The 27714-nt window shown below is 45.9% G+C and overlaps 1 protein-coding gene across 2 annotated transcripts; it reads left to right on the top strand.

Moving 5' to 3' along the window:
• Positions 1-40: 40 nt before the first annotated feature.
• Ptcd2 (pentatricopeptide repeat domain 2) lies at positions 41-27714 on the top strand. 2 transcript variants are annotated; one of them, XM_006231847.5, is made up of 11 exons: positions 41-174; positions 1427-1519; positions 5198-5327; positions 9435-9552; positions 12031-12109; positions 12492-12583; positions 15022-15135; positions 18449-18523; positions 23785-23823; positions 25734-25847; positions 27030-27714. In XM_006231847.5, the coding sequence occupies exons 1-11, from the start codon at positions 69-71 to the stop codon at positions 27252-27254; spliced, it is 1185 nt and encodes a 394-aa protein (XP_006231909.1). In that variant the 5' UTR covers positions 41-68; the 3' UTR covers positions 27255-27714. The 2 variants fall into 2 exon arrangements, with proteins under 2 accessions (XP_006231909.1, NP_001101118.1); NM_001107648.1 differs by lacking the exon at positions 23785-23823 and having other exon boundaries at positions 42-174; positions 27030-27710.

Raw genomic sequence — 27714 nt, 5'->3', positions numbered from 1 at the left:
ACGGACCACCTTGGGCGGTCCCCCCTGGCCGCGGGTCCCGCAGTTGGTGCAGCCCGGCCCGGAACAATATGGCTACGGTATTTCGGCCCTTGGAACACCTGCGGGTACCGCATCGTTCACTGCATCCCGGGGTGACAGGCTCAGGCTCCGCCTGCTGCCGCTGCACTCTCGGAGGTACCCGCGGCCACACGCCTGAAAGGAGGGAGGGTGGAAGCGAAGGGGGCGGCTCTCTCTTTGGAGAAGTCTCGTGCGCCCTTTCCCTTTAGCAGCATGCGTGAGCAGCCAGGTTTCCTTGGGTCTGTGAATCCCTCTGCTCGGTGCCGGAAAAGCAGAGGACAGCTAGGGTCTGGACTCGCAAAGGTCCAAGTTGCTCTTTGAGAACATTTCTTAACTCGTTGTGGTTCCTTTTCTGCAAAGTTTTGGTACGGAGTTTAAGACATGGGAACCCAAGCCGTGCAGCTTCTATTCTAAAAGACTCGAGGAAGGTGTCCTCATCCCCCAAATTATTCCTTACCGCCTTTCTGAAAATATTAAACACATGACCGCTATTGACAATAAAATTATTTAACGTCCTAGTGTGATAGATATGTATCTATATATACACACATGTATCTATATACATATATATGCACACACACACACACACACACACACACACACACACACACACACACACACATTTAACTTCATTCAGCACCCAGAGGTACCCTTTTTCATTTACAGAATAGGAAGTAGACTAGGTTGTCACTTGCCCAAGGTCACAGGGAGCTGGCAGCTGCAGTATTTAAACTAAAGACCTGGGTCTGACAGTTTCACAGGACTGCCTTTTTATAAAAAACAATTATTTTTGTTACTACTTTATGGTATCAGATCTCAGTGCATGCACGGTTCATCTGTTTTTATCTCATGCACAGCCAACCAACCATGCAGAAGAAGGATACATTCCAGACTTGCTAAGCTGTGCTCAGTGATTTCTGACATAAGGCTACCGATCTGAAAGGCTATGTTCAGTGCAGAAGTTTTAAAACTGGAAGTCACAATGTAGCTTTTTCCAGTATCTCATGCTTCTCCCAAAATCAATCAATCTCTCTCTCTCTCTCTCTCTCTCTCTCTCTCTCTCTCTCTCTCTCTCTCTCTCTGTGTGTGTGTGTGTGTGTGTGTGTGTGTGTGTGTGTGTGTGTGTGTGTGTGGTATCTGTGCACTGCTAGCCCCTGACTGGATGGCAAATGGAACCACTTGTGCTTCATATGTCACCTTGTCAGCCAGTCTTCACACCCCATCAATCCCTACCTACTTTCAAATGTAACACTTGCATTCAGTCGTTGACTGGAGATGCTCGTTTCTCCACCAGGGATACTATAATTCTTATTTGCTAGCAGGGGGAAAAGCAATCAAAATGACTTTATTTTCTTTTTCTAATTTTTAGCTAAAAGATACCTACTCACAGATAACATTGTGAAATTAAAGGAATTTCAACATAAAAAGATGGTTATTGCATATAACCTCCCTGGCACCAAAGGTAATATTATGTTTCATCAATTCTCTCATTGTTATTCATATTTCTTCTTTGTCTCTATTCATTTTTCTCAAGACCTATCTCATAGAGAAAAAAAAGAGTGACCATTTGCTTAGTTTCCTAGTCTACCCTTCCTCTCATACTCTGCTACTTAAAGTCTATAGCTCTTCTCTAGACTCTGGGAGCCCTGTCCCCCAGGATCCCAGGGAAATAGTGAAGTTAGCCCTGTGGCCAGTCATCTAGATCTGTGCCACTCAGAATATAATCTGAGGACCAGCATCAGCATCAACTGGGAGATGGACAGAGATAGAATTGGAAAGACGGCAGATTTGAATAGACTACATACATCATTCAAGAATCCAAGTGACTGACTTTCAAATGTTGATTAACCCTTGGTGAAACACAGACCTGTGTGATATATTTGTAGGCCAATGAGACCATGGTGTGGCATTTTTCACATTATAGACTCTGGCATTTACTTTGAAAAACCCACTGTGTTTAGGGTGCATAAAGCAGTCAAACTTAGCAAACTTGGTATTTGGTAAGGCTGATGGCATTTGTGGGTCATTATTACTGTTTTGTTTTTCCTGCCTTTGAGAGATCCTTTAGGAGTTAAGAGTGCTTGCTGCTGTTTCCAGAGAACCTGAGTTTGGTTCCTAGCACTCACCTTGAGTGGCTTGCAACTGCCTAGAATGATCTAGCTTCAACTCATCTGGCGCCCTCTTCTGGCCTTCAAAGGCAGAAATGTGTACAAAACCTATGTGCAGGTGTGTGTGTGTGCATATAATTAAAATATTTAAAAAATTTAGGGGTTGGGGATTTAGCTCAGTGGTAGAGCGCTTGCCTAGCAAGCGCAAGGCCCTGGGTTCGGTCCCCAGCTCCGAAAAAAAAAAAAAGAAAAAAAAATTTAAAAAACACTAAAAATGTAAGGACACCAGTTCCTTAGGCTTCAGTCCCTTTAGTATCTTAGCAGTCTTGCTGCATTCATTCCCTCTGTCCTGCAGGTAGGGTATATATTTATAACTTCCAATTCCTTCATAAGCATATCTAAGACTTCCTCTGGCTTTTAAAAGACCTTGTCTGTTGACCTAAAACAGTTTCACATATGTACATGACACACTGGCCACTCTGACCCTCCACCTCCCAGCGTCCCCTCCCAAACCCTCTTCTTACATTCATGGCTGTTCAGCTTGTCTCGTGACCCTCCGAAATTAATTGAGTTCTTTAGATACACGCCCAGCACTCCTTCCTCTCGCTGTCAGATACTGCTGAACAGCTGACTAACATCTCATGCTTCCATTGCTCCCACCCTGGTCCTTCTCACTGATCTTCAGGGACAAGCCCCAGCAGTCGGGGAGAATGCTTGTATCTCCATGAATACACTTGTTGTTGTAAAATTATAAAAAATAAAAGGCTGTCTTTTAGCCCCACTAGGTCTGGCACCACATTGCCCAAATATATCTGATAGATATCACCCGCTCTGCTCCATCCCATATCACGCTGCCAAAGGCCTCTCTCTGAGCCTGGCAGCAATGACAGGCTTCATTCTATCTTGTACCTGCCTCACCTGTGACCCCACATACACTCAATGTGGATTCACCGAAGGTTTTTCATTTTTATTTCTCTTATATATATTTTTAAAGATGTATTTATTTTTACTTTATGTATGTAGGTGTTTTGCTTGCACGTATATACTATGTGTTTACAGTGAGACCAAAAGAGTGCACTGAGTCCTCTGGAGTTAGAGGGAATTGTCAGCTGCCATGTAGACCCTGGACACTGAGCCTGAGTCGTCTGCAGCAGTAACAAGTGCTCTCAACCCTCAGCCATCTCCAGTCCCCAGGTTGTCTTTGTATCTTGGGTGATTTGGGGGGCTGTCTGAGGTTTGCTTTGGAAGGACTCTGTGCTGTTGTCATGTCTAACTGTCACGGACTTCATAAAGCTGTGACAGCTGTGGACATGTTCCAAGATGCAATTTCGAGAGTCAGTACGGTCTACTGCATTGTCAGACTGATATTTGTACACTGCTGATGCCATTCTGTCATTTTAGGAAGGCACAGTGCCATCCTTTTATATGCCACGCTTTGTACAGACTTCTCCATCACTATGTTCACTGATATTCTTCCACTTCCAGGAAACTTTTTATCTGTCCTGCTCATGGTAACAGCAGATGTCAAAATGCGACTCTTCTTACCCTGTTGCCATGGTTCACATGCTATTGCTACAAAGTAACCTGTCTCCCTGGGTAGACTTTAAACTCTTAGGGAGGAGCCGTTGCCATGTGAGAGACACATCCCTCTTGACTGTGAAGATACTTGCAAGTCAAACTATTTAAGTCCTAATTTACATTTTTAAAATGTTTTAGATTCACTGGGTAAACGATTAAGAGGTGCAGGATGCGAAATCGTTGTTTTAAAATCTTCTAAATGAGAAGTTGCTTAGAAATCTCTAAAATTGTACTGCTTAGTTCACACAGGGCTAGGATGGAAATGAGGTTGCTAATGCCGTTACGTAACGGCAGTGACGATATGGCAGGCCCCTTGTCAGATGCTCTCCGTCCATACCCTCATGTAATCCTGTGGGTGTAGGCATCATAGTCTTGGCTTGGTGCATGAGGAATGATGTCTCACAGACAAGGGTCTTTCCAGAGCATGTAAGTGGCAGGACCTAGGTCTGCCCAGGTCCTTGCGTCTGCAAAACCATCACCTGGTTCTGAGAAGGAAGCTTGAAAGATCCAATGCCTTGGCCACTAACCATATAGGAATTTTCTCAGATGCCAAGATCGGAGTGACTCCACTCTTGTTCTTATGTTGCAAGTGTGCATCAACAGCATTCTTTCACAGCTCTAGGCTTGTAACAAATCCCAGACAGCTCCTGCACTGAGTGTAGCCTTGACTTTGGCTTCCTGCATTGTGTCTCACAGCAGTATTGAGCAAAGTGTGTTCCCATAGAACCACCGCCTTACACATTCCCATCGGTGCAAAGACATCATAGATAGAGCAGACCTAAAAATGACTCTGTAGCTAATGAGTGCTAGTGTTTAGAGAACCGGGATTGTTGTCGTTTGCGGTGGGTTTTGTCTCCGTTTGTGTTTTCTTTCTCTTTTTAAAACATTTTCTCTGCTCATCATATAGCCGTGTGGTTCCTTTCTTACAGCATAGTAAAGGCAGACCATGAAGATCAAAGAGGAGAAGCTGAATCAAGGGCAAGAACAGGAAATTATCCTAATCACGATGTCTGGCTAAACCCATCATGGATTTGCATTTTCCTGCTTCCCTTCTTGATATCCGACTCATTGCGAGTGTGAGGGCCTGCCCACACTATCTTCTCACGAGTCACCTGAACTTTGGTTTATTAGGGCTGGACTAGTGCTCGTTTACACTTGAGTGTGCTTGAGTGTGCTCAAGTATCACCCAAACGGTGCCAGAGGCACTGCTCCCCTCTCAGTTTGTGTTGTCTGGAGACGGGTGGAATGTGGCCCAGAATTGTGTGTGACACAGCGTGTCTTACAGACCTTTGTCAGCACCCACTTCTCTAGCAGGAAGCCAGTGAGGGAAGCCATGACACAAATGCCCTTGGTACCTCTTTGCTGTGCGCTATGGCTGGGCTTCCTCTCCCTGAGGTCAGCCTCCTTACACTCCCCACCCTTCCTGACCGCCGCCACCCTGTGCTTTCTTCCAGAAATCTATTTCAGAAACATGGAGGAGAAGTTGACCCAGAACAAACTCATCTTGAGGGAGGAGCTGAAAACGCTGCTGCACTTGTGCCAGTCCTCGGAAGACGTGCGACTGGCCAAAGCCGTCATTTACAGGTGAGGTGCTCCCTGAGAACCCTGGGGCTCTCACGTCTCACCCCGCCCTTCCCAGAGCAGTTGCCTCTACACAGATGACTTCCAGATAACCTTCAACTGTGGGCGTTGATCCTTACCCGGGGGCCAAGCATAGAACAGCACCTCATAACCTGCCAACATGGCGGCCAGTCCCTCCAGTTACCCACCCCCTAGCCCCTCAGCATGCACTAGGGCCGCTCTGGCAGCTGCCAGTCACACCGACAGGTATTTTTGGAGCCTCTTCGCTTGGATAGGATACAGTCCGTTGCTTCCTCTCTCCCTGGGACCAGTGGCCTCCTCACCCTCCTTCCTCCTGCTTTCTGCCTACTGCATCTTTTTAGGTTTTACTGCAGACTCCTTTGTCAGAAGGGGAGTACTAAACAGTCCAAGAAGATTCCCTTAGATTTCTATCGCCTCTGCGCTTTTCCGTGTGGTCTCCCCCTTTCTTCCTCTAGTACCCCACTGTTAGCATGGTGTATGCGGCACAAGCCCACACAAATCGGGAGGCTGCCGAGCCTTGGGGCAGCACCACAAACAGCTCAGTGTCTCCTAGCTAAGGTGATTTGTCTGGCCATACCACAGTTGGATGTGGGGAACTGGATGTACTGCTGGACAGTTGGGGCAGCAGGCACATGTGGGGAGGACTGGGAATGACGGGAAGTCTCTTCAAAGCTTGTTACTGTAATTATTTAAAAATGGGTAACCTTTTATATCTCAAGCTAGCATTGGCACCCATAGAGCCACAAGGGACTTTGGGGTATCTTTATCTCAGCGGCTCCACGCTGCCCCCAAGTACTCTCAGACCCAGGCAGTCTGAAAGCCGTTCCAGCGTGGCACCTTGCCATGCCGGTCCCTAGAGTTAGTTCGGCACTGGAGGGCCATATGGAACTAACCATGATTTACCTCTGGTTAGTATCTCTCCTGGCGGCTCTCTGCTAGCTGCGAACTCTCTGGCTCTAGCTACCCGGTAAAATCAGGGCTCTAGAAGTCCAGCAGCGGCTGGCCTATCACAGCTCCCTGCTATGGACTCTGCTTACACTCCCAACAGCCGCACCTTGGTAGTTAAGGCATAAACTCCCAACTACCTGGTGAAATTATGACTCTATAAGCTGTAACTCAACAATCAGATTCATATGTTAAATTCTCAGTCTACAATACATCCACACAATAAACGCACAACCAACTGATAAGGATATAAACTGCCCACCTACATAAGATAAATTTACCTATAGAAATCCATCCCTTAAACATTCATAACTACCTAGGGCCATTCAAGACCACCCTGATCTGGGTTGTTTCTCTTCGTCTCCATCTTCGTTCTCCTCTCCTTCCCCTTCTCTCCAGCCTTACAAAAGCTTTGTCCCCGCCTTACTTTTTACTGTCCCATCATGGCCTTGACCTAACTTGTGCCAGCCCTCACCTGTATATGGACATCAACCTACAAAAGCTCATCTGAATAGTTACAGATTTTCACGGATTTTTATGCAAATATTTTATGGTTTTGATGAGTTTTCGTCACCACACCGAGCTCCTTTTAGTTCTGATTACTGTATAAAAGATAGTATTCCATAAATAAATACAACATATGTTAGTCTTATTATTTAAATGTAAGGAATCATAATGAGTGGCACTAGATTATTCTACTACATATTAGATATTTTAATCAACTGGTCCCTGTTGTTAGATATCTAAATTACTTGTAGCTTTTCTTTAACACAACTAACGTCATGGTGAATAACTCTAGAAAGCTTACATACTGTTTGTTTTTGTTTTGGGTCAAAGAGTACATTTGTTTCTCATAACTATAACAAAAACACCCAAGACAGTCTGATTATGAAGAAAGAAGATTATTTTTGATTCACAGTTTTGGATAGTCTAGGGCATGACACTGGCATCAGTTTGGCTCTCCTGAAGGTTCTTGGCTGTCTCACAATGTCTCACATCTCAATATAGGAGGCCCCAAAGCTGAGTGGGACAGACTCCGGCTTTTATAATCACTCCTCTAGGACTTGAGGGGGGCATATGAAAAATACCGTTTTGAGAGCATTATTTTTAGTTGGTCTGAGGACATCCCATTAGACCACATTGAACAACAAACTTGCAACAGAGACCTTTGGGAAACAAACCAAATTCAAGCTGTGACACAGACTACCAGTAAGCCTGCAGATCTGTCTTTGCTTTGTTATTTGAGGCCCTCTGGTTACTTTTCCCTTGTTTTCCTTATTATTACCCTAAAGCCAGCAGATACCTGTAAGAATAACACAACAAGATAAACAGGATAAAAATTCTGAACATTCTTTCTGCTTTTATATTCACCAACACGTCCAAAGGATGACTCCGGTCCTTCACTGACAATCACAACACAACCCCATTGCTTTCCCTTGCCTCTTTCGTGAGCAGCTGGGCAGGGTGAAAGGTCCAGCCAACCTGTTTGCTGTCTTCCTGAAGCCCATAGCCGGCAGCCAGGAGGGGAGGGCCTGGGTGAAACAGAGGCTCATCCTTACTGAGCCACAGTGGGGTAGCAGCTTCATCTCCTCATAACCTTGCTTCAGCGCTGTCCACTTTATGGGGATTTTACACCCTCCCTTTCTTTGGTGTGGTGTTAACTTCATTTTGAACATGGACATCAAACCAGGGGAACTTTGGCTTTCTGTTTTTAATCTGGCATGAGTTCCTCGTTTACTGAAATACTTTTAGATTTTAAGGATGCCTCACATTGTATAATAGCTAACATGAAATCATTGGGTCATGTGCCGAGCAAACCTTATCCAGTTCGCACACAACTATGGAGTTCCTGTGTTCACAGGTGAGGAACTGAAGCTCCAGACGGTTAATTGACTTTCTTACAGTCATATAGTCTATAAACAGAAGAGCTGGATTTAACCATCTCGCAGAAGCAGTCCAAAGTCCTCTCTTGTCTTTAATAACTCAGTTCTCAGGTCCTATAAGGGGGCAGGGCCCGTATTCACCACAGTGTTTGGCACTGCGTGTGCTTACAACAGCCCAGCCCAGTGCCACCTCAGCTCCCATGTTGTCTCAGCAGAGGGAGAAATGTTTTCTAGTAAAGTCTGTGTTAAAGTCATTTACATCCTGGAAATCTGACCTGCGTGTGACCATGAAGTGCTCCCCATGTCACCAGAGTTTCCTTGTAGGTGCCTACAGCAGCGATGGCTGCTTACTGGAAGTAGGTTTGTGCTGGTCTGTGTCCAGTAGCTGACTGGATACCTGTAGAACTTATGCCACATAGTACGATGTCACTGCCGTTAAAATCTCTTCCCAGGACTTACATTTCCAAAAGTGCATTTAATTTGTTTACCTAACAGCCATGGCTTACATAGGCATTTGCCAGAACTTAGAAAAGCAGGGGCTGGTGTAAGTTACAGGTGCCTTGTTGGTTTTGTGTGACACAAAGCCAGCTCTCCTCCTTTGTTCTGTGGTGGGGCCCATTCTGAGAGCCCCTGCTGCTTGTAGGCACTCCTAGCCCAGCAGGTAGTTGCTTAGTCTAGGGGATGGCCACAGTGGTGTGTACTTCACTGTCTTATTTCTCAGAGCGCGTTAGAGTTGGCCTCTAACAAAACTTCGTTTCAGTGCCCAATATATTACACTCTGCAATTCCTGGTTTTATTCAAATCCCATTTCTCCCAAACTGGGAGTTCCTTATTCTTTATTGTGCTCCCAGCATCTCGTAGAGTGCACATTATAGTCTGTGTCTGTATCTGTCCTTGTGGGTATGTGGTATGTGTGATATATATCGTGTGTGTGTGTGTGTGTGTGTGTGTGTGTGTGTGTGTACATGTGCATGTGAGGGTGCATACCCATGGCTAGAGATGACAGTCAACTGTCTTCCTCAGTTGCCCTACACCTTGTTTTTTTGAGACTAGGTTTCACCAAACCTGGAGCTCAGTGACTGGCTACACTGGCTGTCCTTACGCCGAGATTCCTGACCGCATCCCAGACTTGGGGTTCCAGATGTATGAGCCTGACTTTTACGTGGGTGCTGGGAGTCCAAACTTGGGTTTTTCTGCTTGCTGGTTTAGATCTTCTCATCCCCGTGTCTGTTTTTGCTAATAGACTAATCTTGATTACCAGGTACCATACAGAAAACAGAAATTTCACGTTGGGAGAGTATAAGTTCGGGCCCGTTTTCATGAGGCTGTGCTACGAGTTGGACCTTGAGGACTCTGCAATGGAGCTCATCAGAGACAAGGTGATTGTTTTTCGGTTCCTTCCCCTGCTGATGCGATCTGGTGTTCTCGGTGCTGTTAGAAAAGACATCTTTTTCATTACATATTTTTTCTAGGTAAGACCTTTAGGTCGAGTAAAGAAGCTCTCTGATTTTATTTTTGACCAAAGGCTGCATTTATAAGTGGCCAAGTTTTAAAATGCTTTTATATATTCTGGTTTTCTTTTTCTAAATCAAAACAATTTTGCACAGCAGTATGATAACTCAATGGATAAGGCTACTTCCCACGTAAGCCTGAGGCCCTAAGTTCAAGCTGTGGAACCCAAGTAAATGTGGAGGGGAGAAGCTAGTCCACACAGTTGTCCTCTGACCTCCATGTGTGCACCATTTGCACACATGCACACAATAGTAATAAATACATTTTATAAACATTTTTAGTTGCTTACCAAATATTTACTATGTCATCAACCCTTTCCCATAAAAATGTTGTTGTTGTTATTATTATTATTATCATTTGCAGACCAACCAGTCATCAGATGTGACTATTTTTTCTATATTACAGAGGGTGAGACTGAATTAGAAACATTATAAATTCATCCATAGCCAGAGACGCTGTCAACTTGGGCTGGTGCCCAAGTGTATAGTTTAGCACGTTTAGGAAGTGTGGAGTGAACAGGCCTGGTGCTACTCCCTCCTCTCTTTCACGTACTGTGTTCTGTACTGTTGGAATGATCCCTAGGGTTTTTATCTGACACAGGTAGCTCAGGCTGCTCTCTAATTTGCAATCCTCCTGCCTCGGCCTTCTGAGTGGGGTGACTCGGATAATGTACCATCACACCTAGCACTAGAGCTGCCCTTCTTTAAGAACACCACGCATTAGAAAGGTGGAGTAATGTATTAGCAAGTGGAGAAAAGGTAATTTAAGACCAGTTTCAACATCTGCTCTTGCTGGCTTCTACTTTAAACAAAAGAAAAGAAAAAAAGTGTTTGAAGGGAACCTGGGTTTGCTCCCCAGAACCCATATTTTAGAAAAGTTCAGCACAGTGGTATGTACTTACAGTCACAATGCCAGAGAAGTGGCGACCTGGATTCTTGGGGCGCGTTGGCCAACCAGCCTAGCCTTGTGTGTTTCAAGCTAGTGAGAGACAAAAGAAATAACAGCACTAAACAGTCATGTCCAAGGTTGTTCTCTGACATGTACATACCCATACATACATGCACACACAATTACATGCTAGTGTGTGTGTATTAAAACCTGGAAAGTAAACTGTGTCTTTAATATTTTAAATAAATAATGTTACAACTAAAAGAAAATTAAATTTTTCATCATTATAAGTCAAAGTTTTGCTTATGACAGTAAAACCAAAATGCAAGTAATTTTTTAAGCCTCAAATGTGTAAGGAGGTCTGCTGTAGAGAAGAGTGAACTGAGTAAGTGAGGCCTTGCCTAACTAACCCTGTGTCTGTGACAGTGTTCTCTCCGTCCACTGTCTCTTACCCCTGTCCCTGTTCTGGTCATTGTCACCATCGTCCCAGTGCTGACTGAGACTCTGGCTTTATTTTTCTCACTCCTCTTACTCCCGCTCACCGTCTCCCCGACTCTACCTAAGCTCTCCCAGACTAAAACCCAGCCAGCATTTAGAGCAGCCTTTCATGTCTTCTCATCCCTTAGTCTCAGCCTACACAGCAGGCTGTCAAAAAAGAATAAAGGAAACGACATTTGAATATCATGGCAAAGCGATGTGGTGTGAGAGAATTGAACTGTTATAAACCACGGTGGTAGTGGCAACATAACTCTTTAAAAATTATGGCGGGAGTAGGTGTTAGGTTTCTTAAGTGATTCTTAAGTGATAAATGTTACCTGATTTAGCTATTCTGATACGTGTATATTTTAAAACCAATTGTAAGTACAGAGATGGGTTTGTTACTAAGATGAATAAAAGTTAAAACTAATGTTGTGAACCACTGTTTCAGTAGACTATTTTCAAAAGTGACTAACTGTGTTACCTGCCAGTGACCCCTACAGTTCCCTGAGACATTCTCGTCTTCAATCTAAAACCAATTCGCTGCTCCTATTTGACACTACTAGTCAGTGCCAGGTTCATGGCCACTGTCCTGATTCTTCACTACTCATGAAACCAAGAGTTTCCATGTTTCTTGTCTTGTGTATCCATTCCCATAGCTATAACACTCCTCATCAGTTAAGCTTTAAGAAGATCTTCTGTATACCAGACTACTAGGGAATTCAGGAAGCTACAAAATAAAACTTGTAGAAGTAAGATACAGGCCCCTCACTGTAAGTAGCTCGTGCCTTTACTCCAACACAGGGGAAGCAACAGCAGGTGGATTTCTATGAGTTCGAGGCCATCCAGTGATCTACATAATGGGTTACAGGACAGCCAGTGCTACCTAGTGAAACCTGGTCTCAAAAAACTGATACAGTATGTGGCATCCACGTAACAGTTTAAACTTTCGACCAAACTGTATTGTCTCTCTTCTCCAGCATCTACAAGGTTTCTTCGTAGACTCCACATCATTCAATATTTTGATGAATATGTTATTTACCAAAGGCAAATATGAAAGTAAGTATTACATCCAGTCTGATGTTGTGGGAAAACTCTACTGGAGTAGCAGCTGGGGTGGGAAGGGCCGCAGATGTGACCCTTAGATTCCTGTCGAGGAGCCCCACCGTGACCTCACTCCTTAAGTTTGAAAACATCTCACTGTATGTGGTGGCTGAAGTGAGCCACCCCAGATTACCTGAAACCTTGACAGATTTTCTATGCATTCTTCCTGCATGATCTGATGATTTAATTTAACATTCAGATAAGCGCTATTTGACTTTGAGGAAGGACTTTCATCACGCTAAGATCTGCTCTTTGCTAGGTGGTGCTGAACTGATTAGAAGTCTGGGGCCTGCCAGTTGGTGCCTTTAACTGCTGGCTGCTTCTTTCCTCCATACAGGTGCGCTGCAAGTGCTGATTGAAATGAAAAACCAAGATGTGAAGTTCAGCAAAGACACCTATGTCCTCGCTTTTGCAATCTGCTACAAACTGGTAAGACTTCCCCTAACTCTCAGGGCCCCTGGAATTGAGGAGTATCTGAGAGGGTATTCATTCATTCATTCATTCATCCATTCATTCATCCTTCCTTCCTCCCTCTCTCTCCTCTCCTCTCCTCTCCTCTCCTCTCCTCTCTTCTCTTCTCTTCTCTTCTCTTCTCTTCTCTTTTTTTCTTTTTTTCTTTCTTTCTTTCTTCCTTCCTTCCTTTCTTTCTTTGGTTCCTTTAAAGCTTATTTTCCATCTGGAAACAAGTATTTTGATTTTAAATATCCACTTTTAGAAAATTCAAGTCAGCCTTGTCAGACATTTTTATCATGGGACGAACAACCGTCTTTTGCACTTTGGCAAGATGTAGATGGTGAAAGCGAGACAACTTCTGCTGAGTTCTAGATTCCCCGGAAGGGTAGACTATACTATATCCGCCTTCCTGTTGCCCTCTGGAAATCATCCCCTCCTTCTGGGGTAACGATACATGCGATTGCTCATGTATTCTCTTTGTGGTTATTATCATTCTGTATACATGTATGCATATCTGTGCACCACATGCATGCCTGGTGCCTGTGGAAGCCAGAAGAAGGTATTGACTTTCTGAAACTAGACTTGCAGATAGTTAAGAGCCATCATGTAGGTGCTGGGAATTGAACCCCCGTCCTCTACAAGAGCAGTCAGTGCTCTTAACCACTTAGCCATCTCTAAGCTGTGCTACCACATAATCTCAATTTGTTTTTATAGGCTTTTTTAAACCCTTAACCCATTCTTAGCTACAGTTAGACTTGGTCTGACTTGGTCCGAAGGCTGTAGTTTACTGACCTCAGGATGAGGTAATCCTTCCCAGTCATACAGCACCAGAACATGGGTCATTCCAAATGGCAAGCCTGCTCAGGCATGCTTCCCTGGGTGCATGAAGAATAGAGAACTTAGTTCTGCTTCTTAAGAAGGGCCAGAGGATGCTCTTACTGTGTTGTATCCAAGAAGAACTTGTTTCATGAAGTGGAGACAAGTTGGGAAACAGAGTTGCTGAGATTTCCAGTCACCCCTGGCAACTGCCCCACATAAAATTCAGACTTTGTTTGGAGGATTGAGTCTTGAGTCTCACGGACTCACAGAGGTAGGACTGGTGCTGCCATTGTAAACCACCACTGTGGTGGCCCAGAGGGTGGGGCTAGATTTACATCACAGACGGTGCATAACTGAGAGGGAGGTTGGTACCACACTTTTCCGATTTAAAAATGAGGCTTTCTTTTTTAGATATAGCTACTTTATGTGTGTGTGGGGGTGTTGCCTACACGTAAATATGTGCACCATGTGTGTGCTGGTGCTGACAGAGGCCAGAAGAAGGCATCAGATTCCCTGGAACTGGAGTTACAGGCAGCAGTGAGCCACCATGTGGATGCTGGGAACTGAACCCAGGCCCTCTACAAGAGCAGCCAGTGAGCCGTCTCTTAACCCCCTTGAATTTTTTCTTTATTTTCTTTAGCTTCTACTTTTATGGGGTCATTTTATGACCTATGTTAGATTAGTATTAATATTTTCAAGTGTTTAACTTATCTGGAGATTTTCAAGTTGGCAATCCCCCAAAGGAAGTCCCCCGTGTTACAGAGCATTACAGTAGTAGTTAATGAGTAGTAGTTGACTGCATTGTGGGGCTTATGCCTAGAAACTAGCCCACTACTAAACAAAGAAACTGAGTGTGTATGAGTGGAAACTGGTCTGCAGTGGAGATAGGCAAGCTGAAGAGTTGAGCGGCTACCATACAGATAGCCTAGTTTATTTGCAAACAGTCTCTGTACAGTTTGATTTCCTTTCTTTTTGAAATTATAATGGAGAGATGGCATAGAGGTTAAGAGCACTGACCGCTCTTCCGCTCTTCAGATGAACTTCCTAAGTTCAACTCCCAACAACCACATGGTGGCTCACAACCATCTGTAATGGGATCCGATGCCCTCTTCTGATGTCTGAAGACAGCTACTATGTACTCATAAAAATAAAGTAAATCTTTCTTAAAAAATAATAATTATATCCTCTCTTCTTCCTTTCCTCCTGCTAAGCCCTCTGATATACTCCCTTTTGCTCTCTTTCAAATTCATAGCTTTTTTTTTTCAACCAACTGTTGTTCCGTGTATATGTGTATACATGTGTATTCCTCAGTACAACCTGCTCAGTGTGTGTAGTGCTACCTGTATGCGTGTTTTCAGGGCCAACCATTTGTTATCTGATAACCCGTTGGTGTGCCCTTCCCTGGGGAAGACTCATTGTCCCACTCCGAGTGTCCCTTAGTTGCCTGTAGGGTTGAGGCCTGCAGTCTTTCCCCAGTTCACACTGTCATGTCTGCTGAGTGGAATTTTTCAGGAGATCTGAGACACCGAGTGCTGTCAGCCATCAGTCCACCTGAGGGTTCTTGGCACTGACTGAGCAATCCAATCTTCTCACAGAACAGCCCGGAATCACTTAAAATCTGTACTACCTTAAGAGAAGAAGCCCTAATGAAGGGAGACGTTATCTCCAGGAGAGCATCCTGTTTTGCAGTGGCGTTAGCTCTGAATCAGGTAAGGCCTGGGGGCGAGGAGATAGCAGCAGGTGGGCAGTGGGCAGGACATTATTGCTTTCTTTTGTTTCTGGTTCATTTTTCCCTCCTAACTGTATTGTAAAGAAGTCCCATAATAAAAGCAATGCCTTCTTTGCCACAGCAGTTTGCAGCCATACCTGTGTCTGTAAATAGCGCTTTCACTTTTAACTGAAGGCCCAGCATGCATTTCCACTTAGCATGGGTGGGGCCAACATCTTAGGAAGAATCATAGAAGGAAGCTGCAGTCAGTAAAGACACCACATGCTTCCCGCATGGCGTCCTTAGAGAGCATTTTAAATCAGTTCTCTCCAAAGTGCGGATGAGTAAGGATCCCTAGGTCAATCCTTGTCAGTTAGGTAGTTCCGCCTGCTATATTTAGCTGAAGCCTTAGCTTTCCCTTAGACTGTCATCCCCTCATTGACAATCGAAGCAACCAAGGCCCAGAAAGATGGTAAAATCTCTGAGATTGATCTCCGTGAAGGACACAGTGCTAGAACACCTGCTGTCTTGAAGAGCCCACTTCTGAGATGATCACCTCTGCTATGCGGAAAATAAAAGTCTTATGACACCAAGTTGTAACCAAGCTAGGTCACTTACCTAGCCAGTAAGGCGGGGGAGCGCTTACTTAAAACTAATTAGAATAGGTACTTTGGACTTCGAGGGTGATCGTTTCCTTAATGCTGGGGAAGGCTTATAAGGATGCACTCCTAACGGGCACCATGGTCACTTCTGGCTTACCAGCATCCCTGTCTGGCCAGGGAAGTCTTTTCATGTCTTCCTACTCTGCCAGGGCCTGAGGGACAGGGACTGAAGTCTTGTGTGAGACACATGTCCCAGTCTTTTCGTAGCTCTTTGCTCTTAGGAAGCCGAAGCCATCCCAGTGGGAACTCCCATGGAGCCTTCTGTCATCATGACTGAGTTGAGCGCTGTGCAGTGCAGGACTCTCCATGGTCATAGTTGTCACTTTGCCTTCTCTGGTAGCATCACCACCTTAGCTTTTGTGTCTGTTCATTCTGATCACATTTACGTGGGTGCACTAATACCTTTTCAATAGTCTTACTTGGAAGTCTTTCTTGTTCTGGTTTAGGTGTATCTTTCAAGTCTTGCAGAACTTCAACTTGACTTTAGGACACGAGTCTTTCCTGAGATGCTTATATTCACATGACATGCGTGATCTTAGTGGGTTTTTATTTGATGCCTTTTATTTTATTTTATTTTATTTTATTTTTTGGTTCTTTTTTTTTTTTTCGGAGCTGGGGACCGAACCCAGGGCCTTGCGCTTCCTAGGCAAGTGCTCTACCACTGAGCTAAATCCCCAACCCCTTTTTTCGGAGCCTTTTATTTTTATAACAAAGTATTTTCTAGCATGTGGTTTTCATTGGTTTGCTACTGCTCTACCAGTTACTCTTCAAATGACGTCAGAATTTATGAAGGAAGCCGTTGGACAAGTGCTTGAAGAAGGACAGTGTCTTGTGCCATTTCTCTGAAAGGGAGTACAGGGTTTGCTGAACGTAGTTTGCCAGATTGTAGATAACTGGGTGCCAGCCTGGGAGGCAACTTGGTGGGGAGGCTCTCTCTCGTGTCCCCTGTATTTCCTTACTACTCTGCCTCATTAACTCTAAGGCCCCGAGGAACCTTGCGTTGGGGGAACTTACCTTTATCTTGAACTTCGGTGAGCTGCGTGGAAACGCTGCTATGAAGGCGGCTTTTGTAGCACAGCCTCAGCTTGCCTGGGATTTCTGTTTCAGGTCTTCCCGTCCCCTGTCCTCTCTGCTGACCACTCCAAAAACATGTCGTTACTTAGTTTTCTCAGTCTAATTCCTGTGACAACAGCTACTGATGGTGAGGTTGACATGCTCTCTCTCTCTTCATCTCCCTCATGAATTTTAGTGGCTATGGCACCTTTAGTAGTGTCCGCTTTTCTTGTAGATATGCCCAGTTTATTGGCTTTAAGGAGGAAATAGGGGAGGAGATAGACCCTGTGCTCTCAAATCAGGCCCTTACGTTCCTTTTGTGTAGTGATCTCTTCCTTTCCAGGTGAGTAGTCCTGCTCTCTCGCTGTTCTGTAGGACCAGCTGTGGTGTTTTCTGGCTCGGTGGTTCACTGCTGTTACCCTGGTGTGCTGTTCTCCCAGTGCTCTATGCTTTGCCCGCAGCGTGCCTTCTGTTGAGTTCTTTAAACGAACTATAGTACCTCAGTTCTTGGCAGTTTAAGTTGCTTTATTGCAGTTTTGCTGGGCTTAACATTTTGAGATAGCACTTGCTCTTCTTGAGTTTTTTGTTTGTTTTTTAAGCCCTGGCCTTCTGTTCCACATCTTGCCCCACTGCTGTGGAGAAGTCTGCTTGATATCATTTCTACAGCTGACAGACGTGAGCTTGTCCTTGTTCCTCATTTTGTCTTCTGTCTCCATGAACAGTCTCACCCTGGAGTCTCCTCCACTAATCATCCTCTCTGTTTTGTTGTGTCCTTTCCCTCTCTTAGTTTTAAAACTCTTTTTTATGCAGTTCTTACACTCTTTCTCTTTTGCTTACTCATCACTCAGAACCACGAATTCTTTTAGAAACCATTGGCAAGGAATCATGCCAGTGTAGATGGGCAGGCCTTCCCTTGTAGAACAGCTCTGTGTTGTAATCCGCCCTCCTGCTGATGTGCGCTCACACTTGTTGTCCTGTTGCGTGGCAACAGCCTTCTCTCTGCCGCATCCTGCAGATACAGCTTAGCCACAAACCCACTCCTCCTCCCATCTGTCCCTCCAGATTTGCCCCTTACAAGTCGCAAAGTTCCAGTCACCACAGGCAGGCACTTAGGCCGAGGACTTTAGGTTGTGCTGGTGAAGAACCTCCCAGAAACTAGAATGTGGAGGCCCTCTCTATACCACGTAGGACCTCTGCCTGCCTCTTCCTCCACCTTGCTGGGTGCCATCTCCAAGGATTCTGGAGTGTGCCATTTCTTCAGGGATTAGAAGCCTCACTGCTCTCATTATACCAATGATGAGGTTTGCTTTGTCTCTCATTGTAGGTCTTTTCTTCAGAGCTGGCTCTAGGAGGAGAAGGGAGAATGCCAGTCTAATGCCTCCATCTTAAAACCCAGGCTCAGAGACACTGCTAAAATGTAGGATGCTATGTCGTGGGGTAGAGCCCTTCATATAGTGTTTGTTTAGTTTTGGTCGTTTCCATTGTTGGCTCAACCCTGGGGCTCCACGCACAGGAGAGTCCTGCTTGCTCTGCGTGGCCTGCAGGAGAACAGAATTGACGGTGCATGCTTTGCAGTGTGACTTTTGTCTCTCCTTCCAGAACCAGTTGGAAAAAGCTACGTCCATTTTTTCTCAAATCATGAATCCAGAAAGCATAACGTGTACCAACTTAAATGTAAGTGATCTCCTTACAGTTTAAAGTGAGTTGAAATGTGGTAAAGTGTCTACTGTTTTTGTCTGTGTGCAGCGTCCTGATTGCCCAGTGTCATTCAGTTCAGAACAATAGTCATTTACCAAGCTCCATTCTGGGGAGAACCATTCCTGTGAGAGAAGTCATCACCACCACAGGCCTTCCAGGAGTTTATGAAGGGGGTGTGCGTGTGTGCGTGTGTGCGTGTGTGCGTGCATGTGTGCGTGTGTGCGTGCATGTGTGTGTGTGTGTGCATGTGTGTGTGTGTGCGTGTGTGTGTGTGTGTGCATGTGTGTGTGTGTGTGCGTGTGTGTGTGTGTGTGTGTGTGTGTGTGTGTGTGTTGCACATGTAAGACATGTGTGAGAAGGCTGTAGATTAAGAAGGCAAGGCTCTTTCCCAGGCCTTGGGTGAAGCCTGTGGTGCTAATCGCATCGTTTCTGTGGTAGCAGCTAACTCCTGGCGTGCCTGTGACTGTCAGCTGACAGCTTGCTGTGCAGTCAGTAGACACTGAGCAGACAGTGTCTATTTAATTCCTGTCACATTGTCAGTCTGCTGAGGGATCTCCACCCTGTGACTTACCTGGGCTTCTATGACACCTGTGTGGAGCCTTGTGTGGGTCTCTAAGGGGCTGTACTCATTCAGCAAAGACGTGAAACATTCAAGCTGAAAATGAAAATTTTCTCCCAGAACACTGGGAGCAAAGCCTGTCAATGCCTCTCGTTTTAGAGCAGAGAATCAACTGAGGCGTTTTGAGCCAGCGGAAATAAGGACTGCTTTGCCCATCCTCCACCCAGCCAGCCCATTTGAGTCCTTGCCTGAGTATGAGTACATGTGTGCTGTGTGGAGTTGTGAAAGACAAGCTCCCAACTTTTTCTCAGGTTTTTTTATTGTACGTGTGAGTATTTGGCCTGCATGTACCTATGTGCACCATGTCATGCCCACTGCCTCTAGCGGTCAACCAGCAGGGCATGGTTCAGTGTGAACCCCCGCAGGTCTCCTTTACCCTCTCAGCTTCCCGGATCTCGTCTTTAGCTCTGCAGCCCAGCTGTGTCCTTGCTGCACTTGCCTGCCTGTGGGCACCCACTGCATGGTTGGACCTAGCACGTCACACTTGGGCTTATTATCTCTATTCCCCAAAAGTGTATTCTTCAGCCTAGCCCCTGGATTCTTTTAGAAGACCACAGATCTTGAGAGTTGGGAACTTGAAGAGTTGGAGAAGGCTCAGTGATTCAGAACACTTGTAGCTCTATCGTGGGCTCCACGTTTGACTCCTAGTATTCACATGGTAGCTCCAGTTCTAGGGGATCCGATGTCCTCTTCTGACCTCTGTTTCCAAGTTCTCAGAGTTAAGTAGACAGCAGAGCCAGGGTGTTATACAGACAGCAGACTATAAAGCCTGGAGAGGTCCCACCTCTCCAGAAAGGTGAGACCTGTGAAACTAGGAAGGCTGTGTCTGTTAGCCAGGCCTGGGACTCCCTCACCATTCTTGACAGTTGTGGAAAGGTCACAGGACTGACTAGCATGACCCACTACAGTGGCCCGTTCTGTGGGTCTCAGTGGCCCGTTCTGTGGGTCTCAGTGGCCCGTTCTGTGGGGCTCAGTGGCCCGTTCTGTGGGGCTCAGTGGCCCGTTCTGTGGGTCTCAGGGGCCCGTTCTGTGGGTCTCGGTGGCTGTTCATATCTGTCCCTTGCAGTGGTTAGTAACTGACTTTTCACAACAAGACAGTGTTTTGGTGGGAATGCACCTTAAGCCTGCTGAGAGGGGGAAGAAATGTTGTCTTAGTTAAGGTTTTACTGCTGTGAATGAATACCTTAACCAAGACAACTCTTATAAAGGACAACATTTAATAGGGGCTGGCTTACCGGTTCAGAGGTTCAGTCCATTTTCATCAAGGCAGGAACATGGCAGCATTTAGGCAGGCATGGTGCAGGAGGAGCTGAGAGTTCTACATCTTCATCTGAAGGCTAGGATGAGGGTCTTAAAGCCTACACCCACAGTGACACACCTACTTCAACAAGGCCACACCTTCTAATAGTGCCACTCCCTGGGCTGAGCATATACAAACTATAACATTGTATTCCCTAGCCCCCATAGGCTTATTCAAACATGACTCTATGGGGGCCATACCTAAACATAGCATAATGCAAAATACACTGGTCCAACTTCAAAAGTTCCATTGTCTATAGCTGTTTCAACAATGTTAAAAGTTCAAAGTCTCTTCTGAGATCCATCCAATCACTTAAGTGTAATCCCCAAAGCAAGACAGGCAACCAGCTGGGCAAACTCTAAACTCTGCATCTCCATGTCTGATGTCAAAGCAGTCTTCAGAGGTGGAGACCTCCTTTTTCATCTTTGTTGACTACAACAGACTTCTTTCTCCTGGGCTGGTTTGACTCCCTTTTAGTAGCTTTCCTCAGCAGATAGCCCATGGCTCTGGCATCTCAAACATCTTGGTCTCCAAGGCAACTTCAACATTACAACTTCTTGTTCCAATGTCTGAGATCCATACATAATCTTCTGGGCTCCTCCAAAGGGCTGGCATCACTTCCTAGCTCTGCCCTCTGCAGCACTTTTAAGCTCAAGTTGATCCACTCCACTGCTGCTGCTGTTCTTGGTGGTCATCCTGTGATACCGGCATCTCCAATATACCAGGGTCTTCCATTGCAACCAGGCTTTACCAATAGCCTCTCACAGGCTCTCTTCATGGTGCCAAGCCTCAGCTCCTGTGCATGACCCCTTCAGTCCTGGGCCATCAACTGCAACTGAGGCTGCGCCTTCACCAGTGGCCTTCCCTGGCCTCTCACAGTGCCAAGCCTCAGCTGCCATTTATGACCCCTTTATGCCTTCAAAACCAGTACCACCTGGGTGGTTCTCTCACGTTACTGAGTCCAGCTGCAGCACGAGATACCACCTTGGCATCTCTGGGGCACAGCTTCTTTGTGCTCTCAGGAAACACTTCCCTGAAGATTTCACCTCAGTGATACTGGTCTCTCTTAATCACTAATTTCTTAGCTCCAATTAACCAGCATCAAGTGTCCCAGTCATGCCTTCTATTCTGGTCTCTAAAGCCAGAGCCACATAGGCAAAGTTGCAGAGTTCTGCTGCTTGCTGGGGCTAGAATATGGCCCCTTGTTCTATTACATCATCATCAGCTTTCTGTTTTTCCAACTCCTTCACTGCCTAAGCTGGCTGTCCTGGAACTTGCTCTGTAGACTGACTTTGAACTCAGAGGCCTGCATGCCTGTCTCCTAAGCACTGGGATTTAAAGGTGTGGTCCACCAAGCCTGTATTTAAGTTTTTCTTCACCTAGAACTTGCTCTGTCCTTGAACTCAGAGATCTGCTTGCCTTTGCCTACTGTGATTAAAGGCTTATTCTACCATGCCTGGATCTAAATTTAGCTGGGTGGAATCTTACCACAAGGTCATTTCTCCCTCAATTCAATTTAATATCCTTGAACACAGGATTCAGCTCCATTTCACTTCCTGGTGCCCCTTTAATACCTGAACCATATATTTTATATTTCCCCTTTCTCAGTTTGCTATGTTTGCTTAAAATGCTCTTCATGAGACTTAACCAGAGAACGAAGTCTATGATGGGCGTTTCTGAGACTTCCTTTGTCAATGCAGTTATCTGAGTCTCTTCACCTCAGGCAGACTCTGCAGACAACGGCAAAAAGTAGCAATATTCTTCACCAAAATACCACAGAAACAGTCTCTAGACCACGTTCTGAAGTTCTCCACTGAAACCTCTTGGGCCAGGTCTGCACAGTTCAAATTACTCTCAGTAGCAAAGTCTTCCACATTCCTACTAGGATGGCCCATTGAGACCCATTTAAAGCATTCCGCCACTTTCCAAATCCAAAGTCCCAAAATCCACATTCTCCAAACAAAACCATGGTCAGGCCTATCACAGCAATACCCCAGTCCCTGGTATCAACTTCTGTCTTTACTTAGGGTTTTACTGCTGTGAACAGACACCATGACCAAGGCAACTCTTATAAGGACAACACTTAATTGGGGCTGGCTTACAGGTTCAGAGGGTCAGCCCAGTATCATCAAGGCAGGAGCATGCAGCATCCAGGCAGACATGGTGCAGGAGGAGCTAAGAGTTCTACATCTTCATCTGAAGGCTGCTAGCAGAATCCTGGCTTCCTGGCAGCTAGGATGAGGGTCTTAAAGCCCACACTCACAGTGACACACCTACTTCAACAGGGCCACACTTTCTAATAGTGCCCCTCCCTGGGCCGAGCATGTACAAACCATCACAAATGTCGCCTGGGATAGAGTATGGAGCTCCTGCAAAGCAGCGCCTGTCCTCTGCTGAGGAGAAAGCCAGCACATGAGTGGTTAAGGACCACACATAAGGAACCTTGAATTAATGTAGAACTCGATCCTCTTCGTGAATGCAGTCAAGGAATTATCTACTATCAGGAAACGGTATTAAAATGGTTTTACTCTTTAAGGAATCCCACTTAATTCCAAGGTGTCCAATCTGAATTCCTCATGCTGCATTATATAGGGCTGCTTCACCGTCCTGGGGTGATGAAAGAGACAGTTCGCCTTCTCTGAGGAGGCTTTCAGATCCTGGGTCTTCTGTTAGATCACACTCTTTTGAATGACAAATGGGCCTCAGCTTTCCCAAGACTGTCACCTCCTTGGAATCTGTAAACAGTTTGCTAGCCTGACAAAGGCTGATAGATGGGGGTTTTCTTTTGCTTGGTCTGTTTTAAAAATCAGTGTTTGTACTGGCTAGTTTTGTGTGTCAACCTGACACAAGCTGGAGTTACCACAGAAAAAGGAGCCTCAGTTGTGGAAATGCTTCCTTGAGACCCAGCTGTAAGGCATTTTCTCAATTAGTGACCAAGGCGGGAGGACCCAGACCATTGTGGGTGGCGCTGTCCCTGGGCTGGTACTCTTGGGTTCTATAAGAAAGCAAGCTGAGCAAGCCAGGGGAAGCAAGCCAGTAAGAAACATCCCTCCATGGCCTCTGCATCAGCTCCTGCTTCCTGACCTGCTTCAGTTCCAGTCCTGACTTCCTTTGGTGATGAACAGCAATGTGGAAGTGTAAGCTAAATAAACCCTTTCCTCCCCAACTTGTGCAGGAATAGAAACCCTGACTAAGACAGTGTTTGTTAAAATTAAAACCTTTTGCTGCAATGAATTAGAATTCAAACTTACATAAGCCACCCACCCCCAACTTAATTTTCTTTCTATCTGAATTGCTTCTGCTGCCTCTATGACCCAGAGGACCTGGTTCCTTACTTTCCCAGCTGGTACTTGCCAGGTATTGTATTCATTTAGCCTATGATCTCATCAAGACACACTCATGTTGACTCTACCCTGTCAGTCTCAAGAAAACCACAGGCCTTCTCAGCCGTGCCACCTGACGTCACAGGATGAGTTCCCACTACAGCTGTATCTGGAAGCAGGGGAGGCCAGGGCAGGGCACTCTGTGATTGCGTTTGAATTCCTATCATTTCTCCAGAAATCTGGCATGGCTCTAAGTAGAGACTCATGTAGAAGACAGTTTACCTTGCAGAGGTTCTGACAAGGGGCTAGCTCGCCCACTGGACTCCTGTAAGTGCTAAGACAGGGCAGTCTTTCAATGCTGTGAAGTTCTTAGGGACCAAAATAACCCCTCACCTGGTGAGCTGCTTGGCTTGAGGATTTTTTCCTGTCTCTCAGGAGTCTGTTTATTGGAAGCTTGACCCTTAGTGTGGAAGTGAGTTAGGAGACCTTTAAGAGGCAGCGCCTACAGGAGGCTCCCTCCTTATGTGAGAAGCAGATGGCAGTTAATGGTGTTTGGAAGAGGCAGAGGCATTTTTCTTGAGGAAATGTAGTAAGCTACCTATGACATAGTAAATAACCCATGCATTGAATGCCTAATTAAACTCGGGGTGGGCTGGGTGTTGTTTTTTAAAAAGATGAGAAAATAGGAGGGGTGTGTTGGGAAGAGGAAGTGTCCCAGAGGGAGTGGGAATAAGGAAAGGGAATGGAAGGCCGTGTGTGGCCAAAATTCATGATATCCACATGTGAGATTGTTTAGAGGGTGGCCCTGGGGTCACAGGTTGTGCTCTCAGGCGGGAGGAAGCGTAGCCAGCCGCCCCCCTCCCTCCCCCTGCTTCCCTGTTTGAGATGTGATCCTGCTTCCATGCCGATTTCTCGTTGCCATCTGCCCTGGTGTGACTTGGGTTCAAGCACCCTCCCGAGCTGAGCTCAGGCTAGCCCCACGCCCTGCCGCTCCAGAACTTCCAGTTAGTGAGCTTCTTCCCTTCCTGAGTATCGGTTTTGTTACGACAGTGAAAATGCCAACATCCCAGCAAACAGAAAGGGCGGAAGTGGGTGGATCAAAATAGCTGGTTTAGGTTGGAGGGGAACACTGCCTCTCATAGGGACCCATCAGTCATATAATGAAGATGGTATATTTCCATGATTAATTGCTATGCATTTGTTCAGCATGGTATTTTTCCAATTATTTCTTGTGCTATACAAGATTATTTCATAGATGACAAAGGAAAGATCCAGTTTTACAGAAAATACATTTTCAAGATACATCAAATTATAAATAGTGATTAACATTGGTTGATGAATTCTCAGTTATTCTAATTTTTAAAACCTTTTCTCTGTGTCTCAAATTGTCCTAGCGAGTACTGACAATTAGAGGGGCAATGAGCCTTGCACCTCCGTGTGCTATGAGTGCCAGGCTAATGGGAAGTCGTTAACAAGGACATTTTGAAAACTTGTTTGGCACCTAGTATTGAAGGGTCTTTAATGGGTGCGGTGTAAACAAACTTCACTGAGACTTCAGCCAGGGTTTAAAGTTGGGCCGAGAGAGAGAGAGAGAGAGAGAGAGAGAGAGAGAGAGAGAGAGAGAGAGAGAGAGTGAGTTTCTTTTTGTGGAATTCAGGAATCAAACCCAGGCTGGTGTGTCAAGCACCTCTGATGTGTGAGCCACCTCACTAGTCCCAGCACAGCAATGTCATTAGCTGTAAGAAAGTAACTTTGGCTGGTGAGCGTACATGCAAAGCATTTAAAAAGCATACACACACACACACACACACACACACACACACACACACACACGCATACATACATATGCTAATGGACTGGGGGATGGTATTTAAAAGGGTGCCTGTCAGCTCAGGCTTATCTCAGCATTGGCATGCCAGCCCAGTCTTGTCTTTTTCTGTTCAGATCTTAATCCACATCCAGTCGAATATGTTGGAAAGCCTGTTAAAGATCTTACAGGATGCTCTTGACCCAAATTTATCGAAATTTGTAAGAAGACACACGTTCTCAGAGGAAGTGGTAAGTCTGTCGGCGCTGCAGGTGGCACTGAGGGCAAGAGCGCAGTTCAGGGGCTCACCTGGTGTCCCGGCCCCGAGGCCAGCTGTGCAGCAAGAGGTCAGACACAGCAGTCTCTGTGGTTTCAAGGCTTGCATGCATTAACACAATGACTGTTTCCTCCTGGGATAATGTGGCTTCTAGAATTCTCAGTGTTCTTCTCTCTCCCTGCACTATTCTGTAGGTGCCTTCCCTTCTCTGAATAATGACTTCACGCTTTTACAGTTTTCTCTGTGTCCTGTACCTTCCCCTTGCTCCCACTCTCAGTTAACCCTTGCTTCCTTTGGTAGGAGGAAATAGAAGCAAACTGAAGAAAGTGACTAGTACACCATCAGCCATTCTGATTTTGAGCTGACCCACTTTCCAGGGTTAGTGATGGACCTGTGGCCATTATCAAGAGCTCTGGTCTGGCCCCTGCTCTGTGTCTTAGACTGTATGGCCAGTGACCTCCTTGGCGTGCCCACCCCCAGTGTTTCACCTCCAGAATAGAAGTCCAGATTGTGTATCCGATTTTGGATCTCCCTCTCCTCCCCGTTGCAGTAAACCTCAGTGTCCATGGTCACGTTTCTAAGACCCAAGTTAGGAGGGTGACACTGACCCCTTCCTTCAGCTCCTTAGAGTGAGTCCTTCACTGTAACACACGGTGTGGCCCACGTACAGTCACCTCTCCATCTTTCCTGTGCTTCTCCCAGTACAAATCACCACTTGTTCTCTGGGCTGTGATGGGGCCTCTGGAATTGTCTCCACATCCCCCCACCCTTTGTCCTCTGTGCAGCTTGTTAAGTCTCAGTCAGACCATGGCCCTCGCCATCCCTTTGACTTTTAGGGTAGACACCAAGCATCTTTCCGTGGACTACGTGTAAAGCCTGTATACTCTGCCCCACCCACACTCTTACTGTACTTTGTGAATTGCGCTGTCATCTGACCTCCCCCAGTTGTGTCTCCTTGTAAAGCATGTGCTATTTGAGTTGCCTCCGTAAGGTAAAATAATATGGCTTGCGTGGCTTTACTGAGGACCGGCTCTTCTAGTCAGTCATGCCTGTGTGCCTTGGTGTTTATGTATTTGCTATACATTTCTACATGTCTATTTCTGCTTCTAAGAGGATAGGAAGACCTCATTGTAATGCAGTATAACTCTCTTTCCAGCTGGCCAAAACGAGAGAAAAATTGAAGGGCCGTCCTACACTCATAGCCAGGTTTGATGAGGTCTATGGGAAGCTGCACATAAACGGTCAAATCACCATTTACACTTTGGATGCTCTGCTCTGTCATGTCCCCCGGGACAAGAGATCCAACACATTGCTGTTGAAGAAGAGGACTGTCAGCCATCGGACCTTACAACCTCTCAGCCGGTCCCTGCTGACTGAGTAACTGTTTTCCATCTCCCTGGCGTGAGGAGCTGCTTCCTCACGTGAATTCGTGGCTTCTCCAAGCAGCCATCTTACTTCAGTGGCGCTGTGCTGACACTTGGTCTCCCTAAGACCCCTGAGTGATGCTGTGCTGAGCAGAGAAATATGTCGCTCGAGCAGGGGAAGCTCCACAGAAAGGCAGCCACCGCGTGTCAGACACTCCAAAGGAAGGCTCACAGCCACTACCTCAGCTCAGCAGCGTGGACTCAGAAGTACCACAGAAGGAATTTCAACCTTACTGACCCTTCACGGCAGAGGGGAGTTTGGGGAGAGGCGTCCTGACGAGCTCGGGAGATCTGATCTCTGGAAATGGCCGAGGCCTGTCTCAGGCCTGCTGTCATCTTCTGTCTGTGTGCACGTTTCCAGTCTCGGGCCAGGAGAGTTGGACTTTCTCTGACATAAATAAAAGGTACCCGCACAGA

The sequence above is a fragment of the Rattus norvegicus genome, chromosome 2 (genome assembly GCF_036323735.1).
Source record: "Rattus norvegicus strain BN/NHsdMcwi chromosome 2, GRCr8, whole genome shotgun sequence".
NCBI classification, from domain to species: domain Eukaryota; kingdom Metazoa; phylum Chordata; class Mammalia; order Rodentia; family Muridae; genus Rattus; species Rattus norvegicus.
Note: the sequence above shows the minus strand (reverse complement) of the source record. Positions and strands in the feature narration are given on the sequence as shown.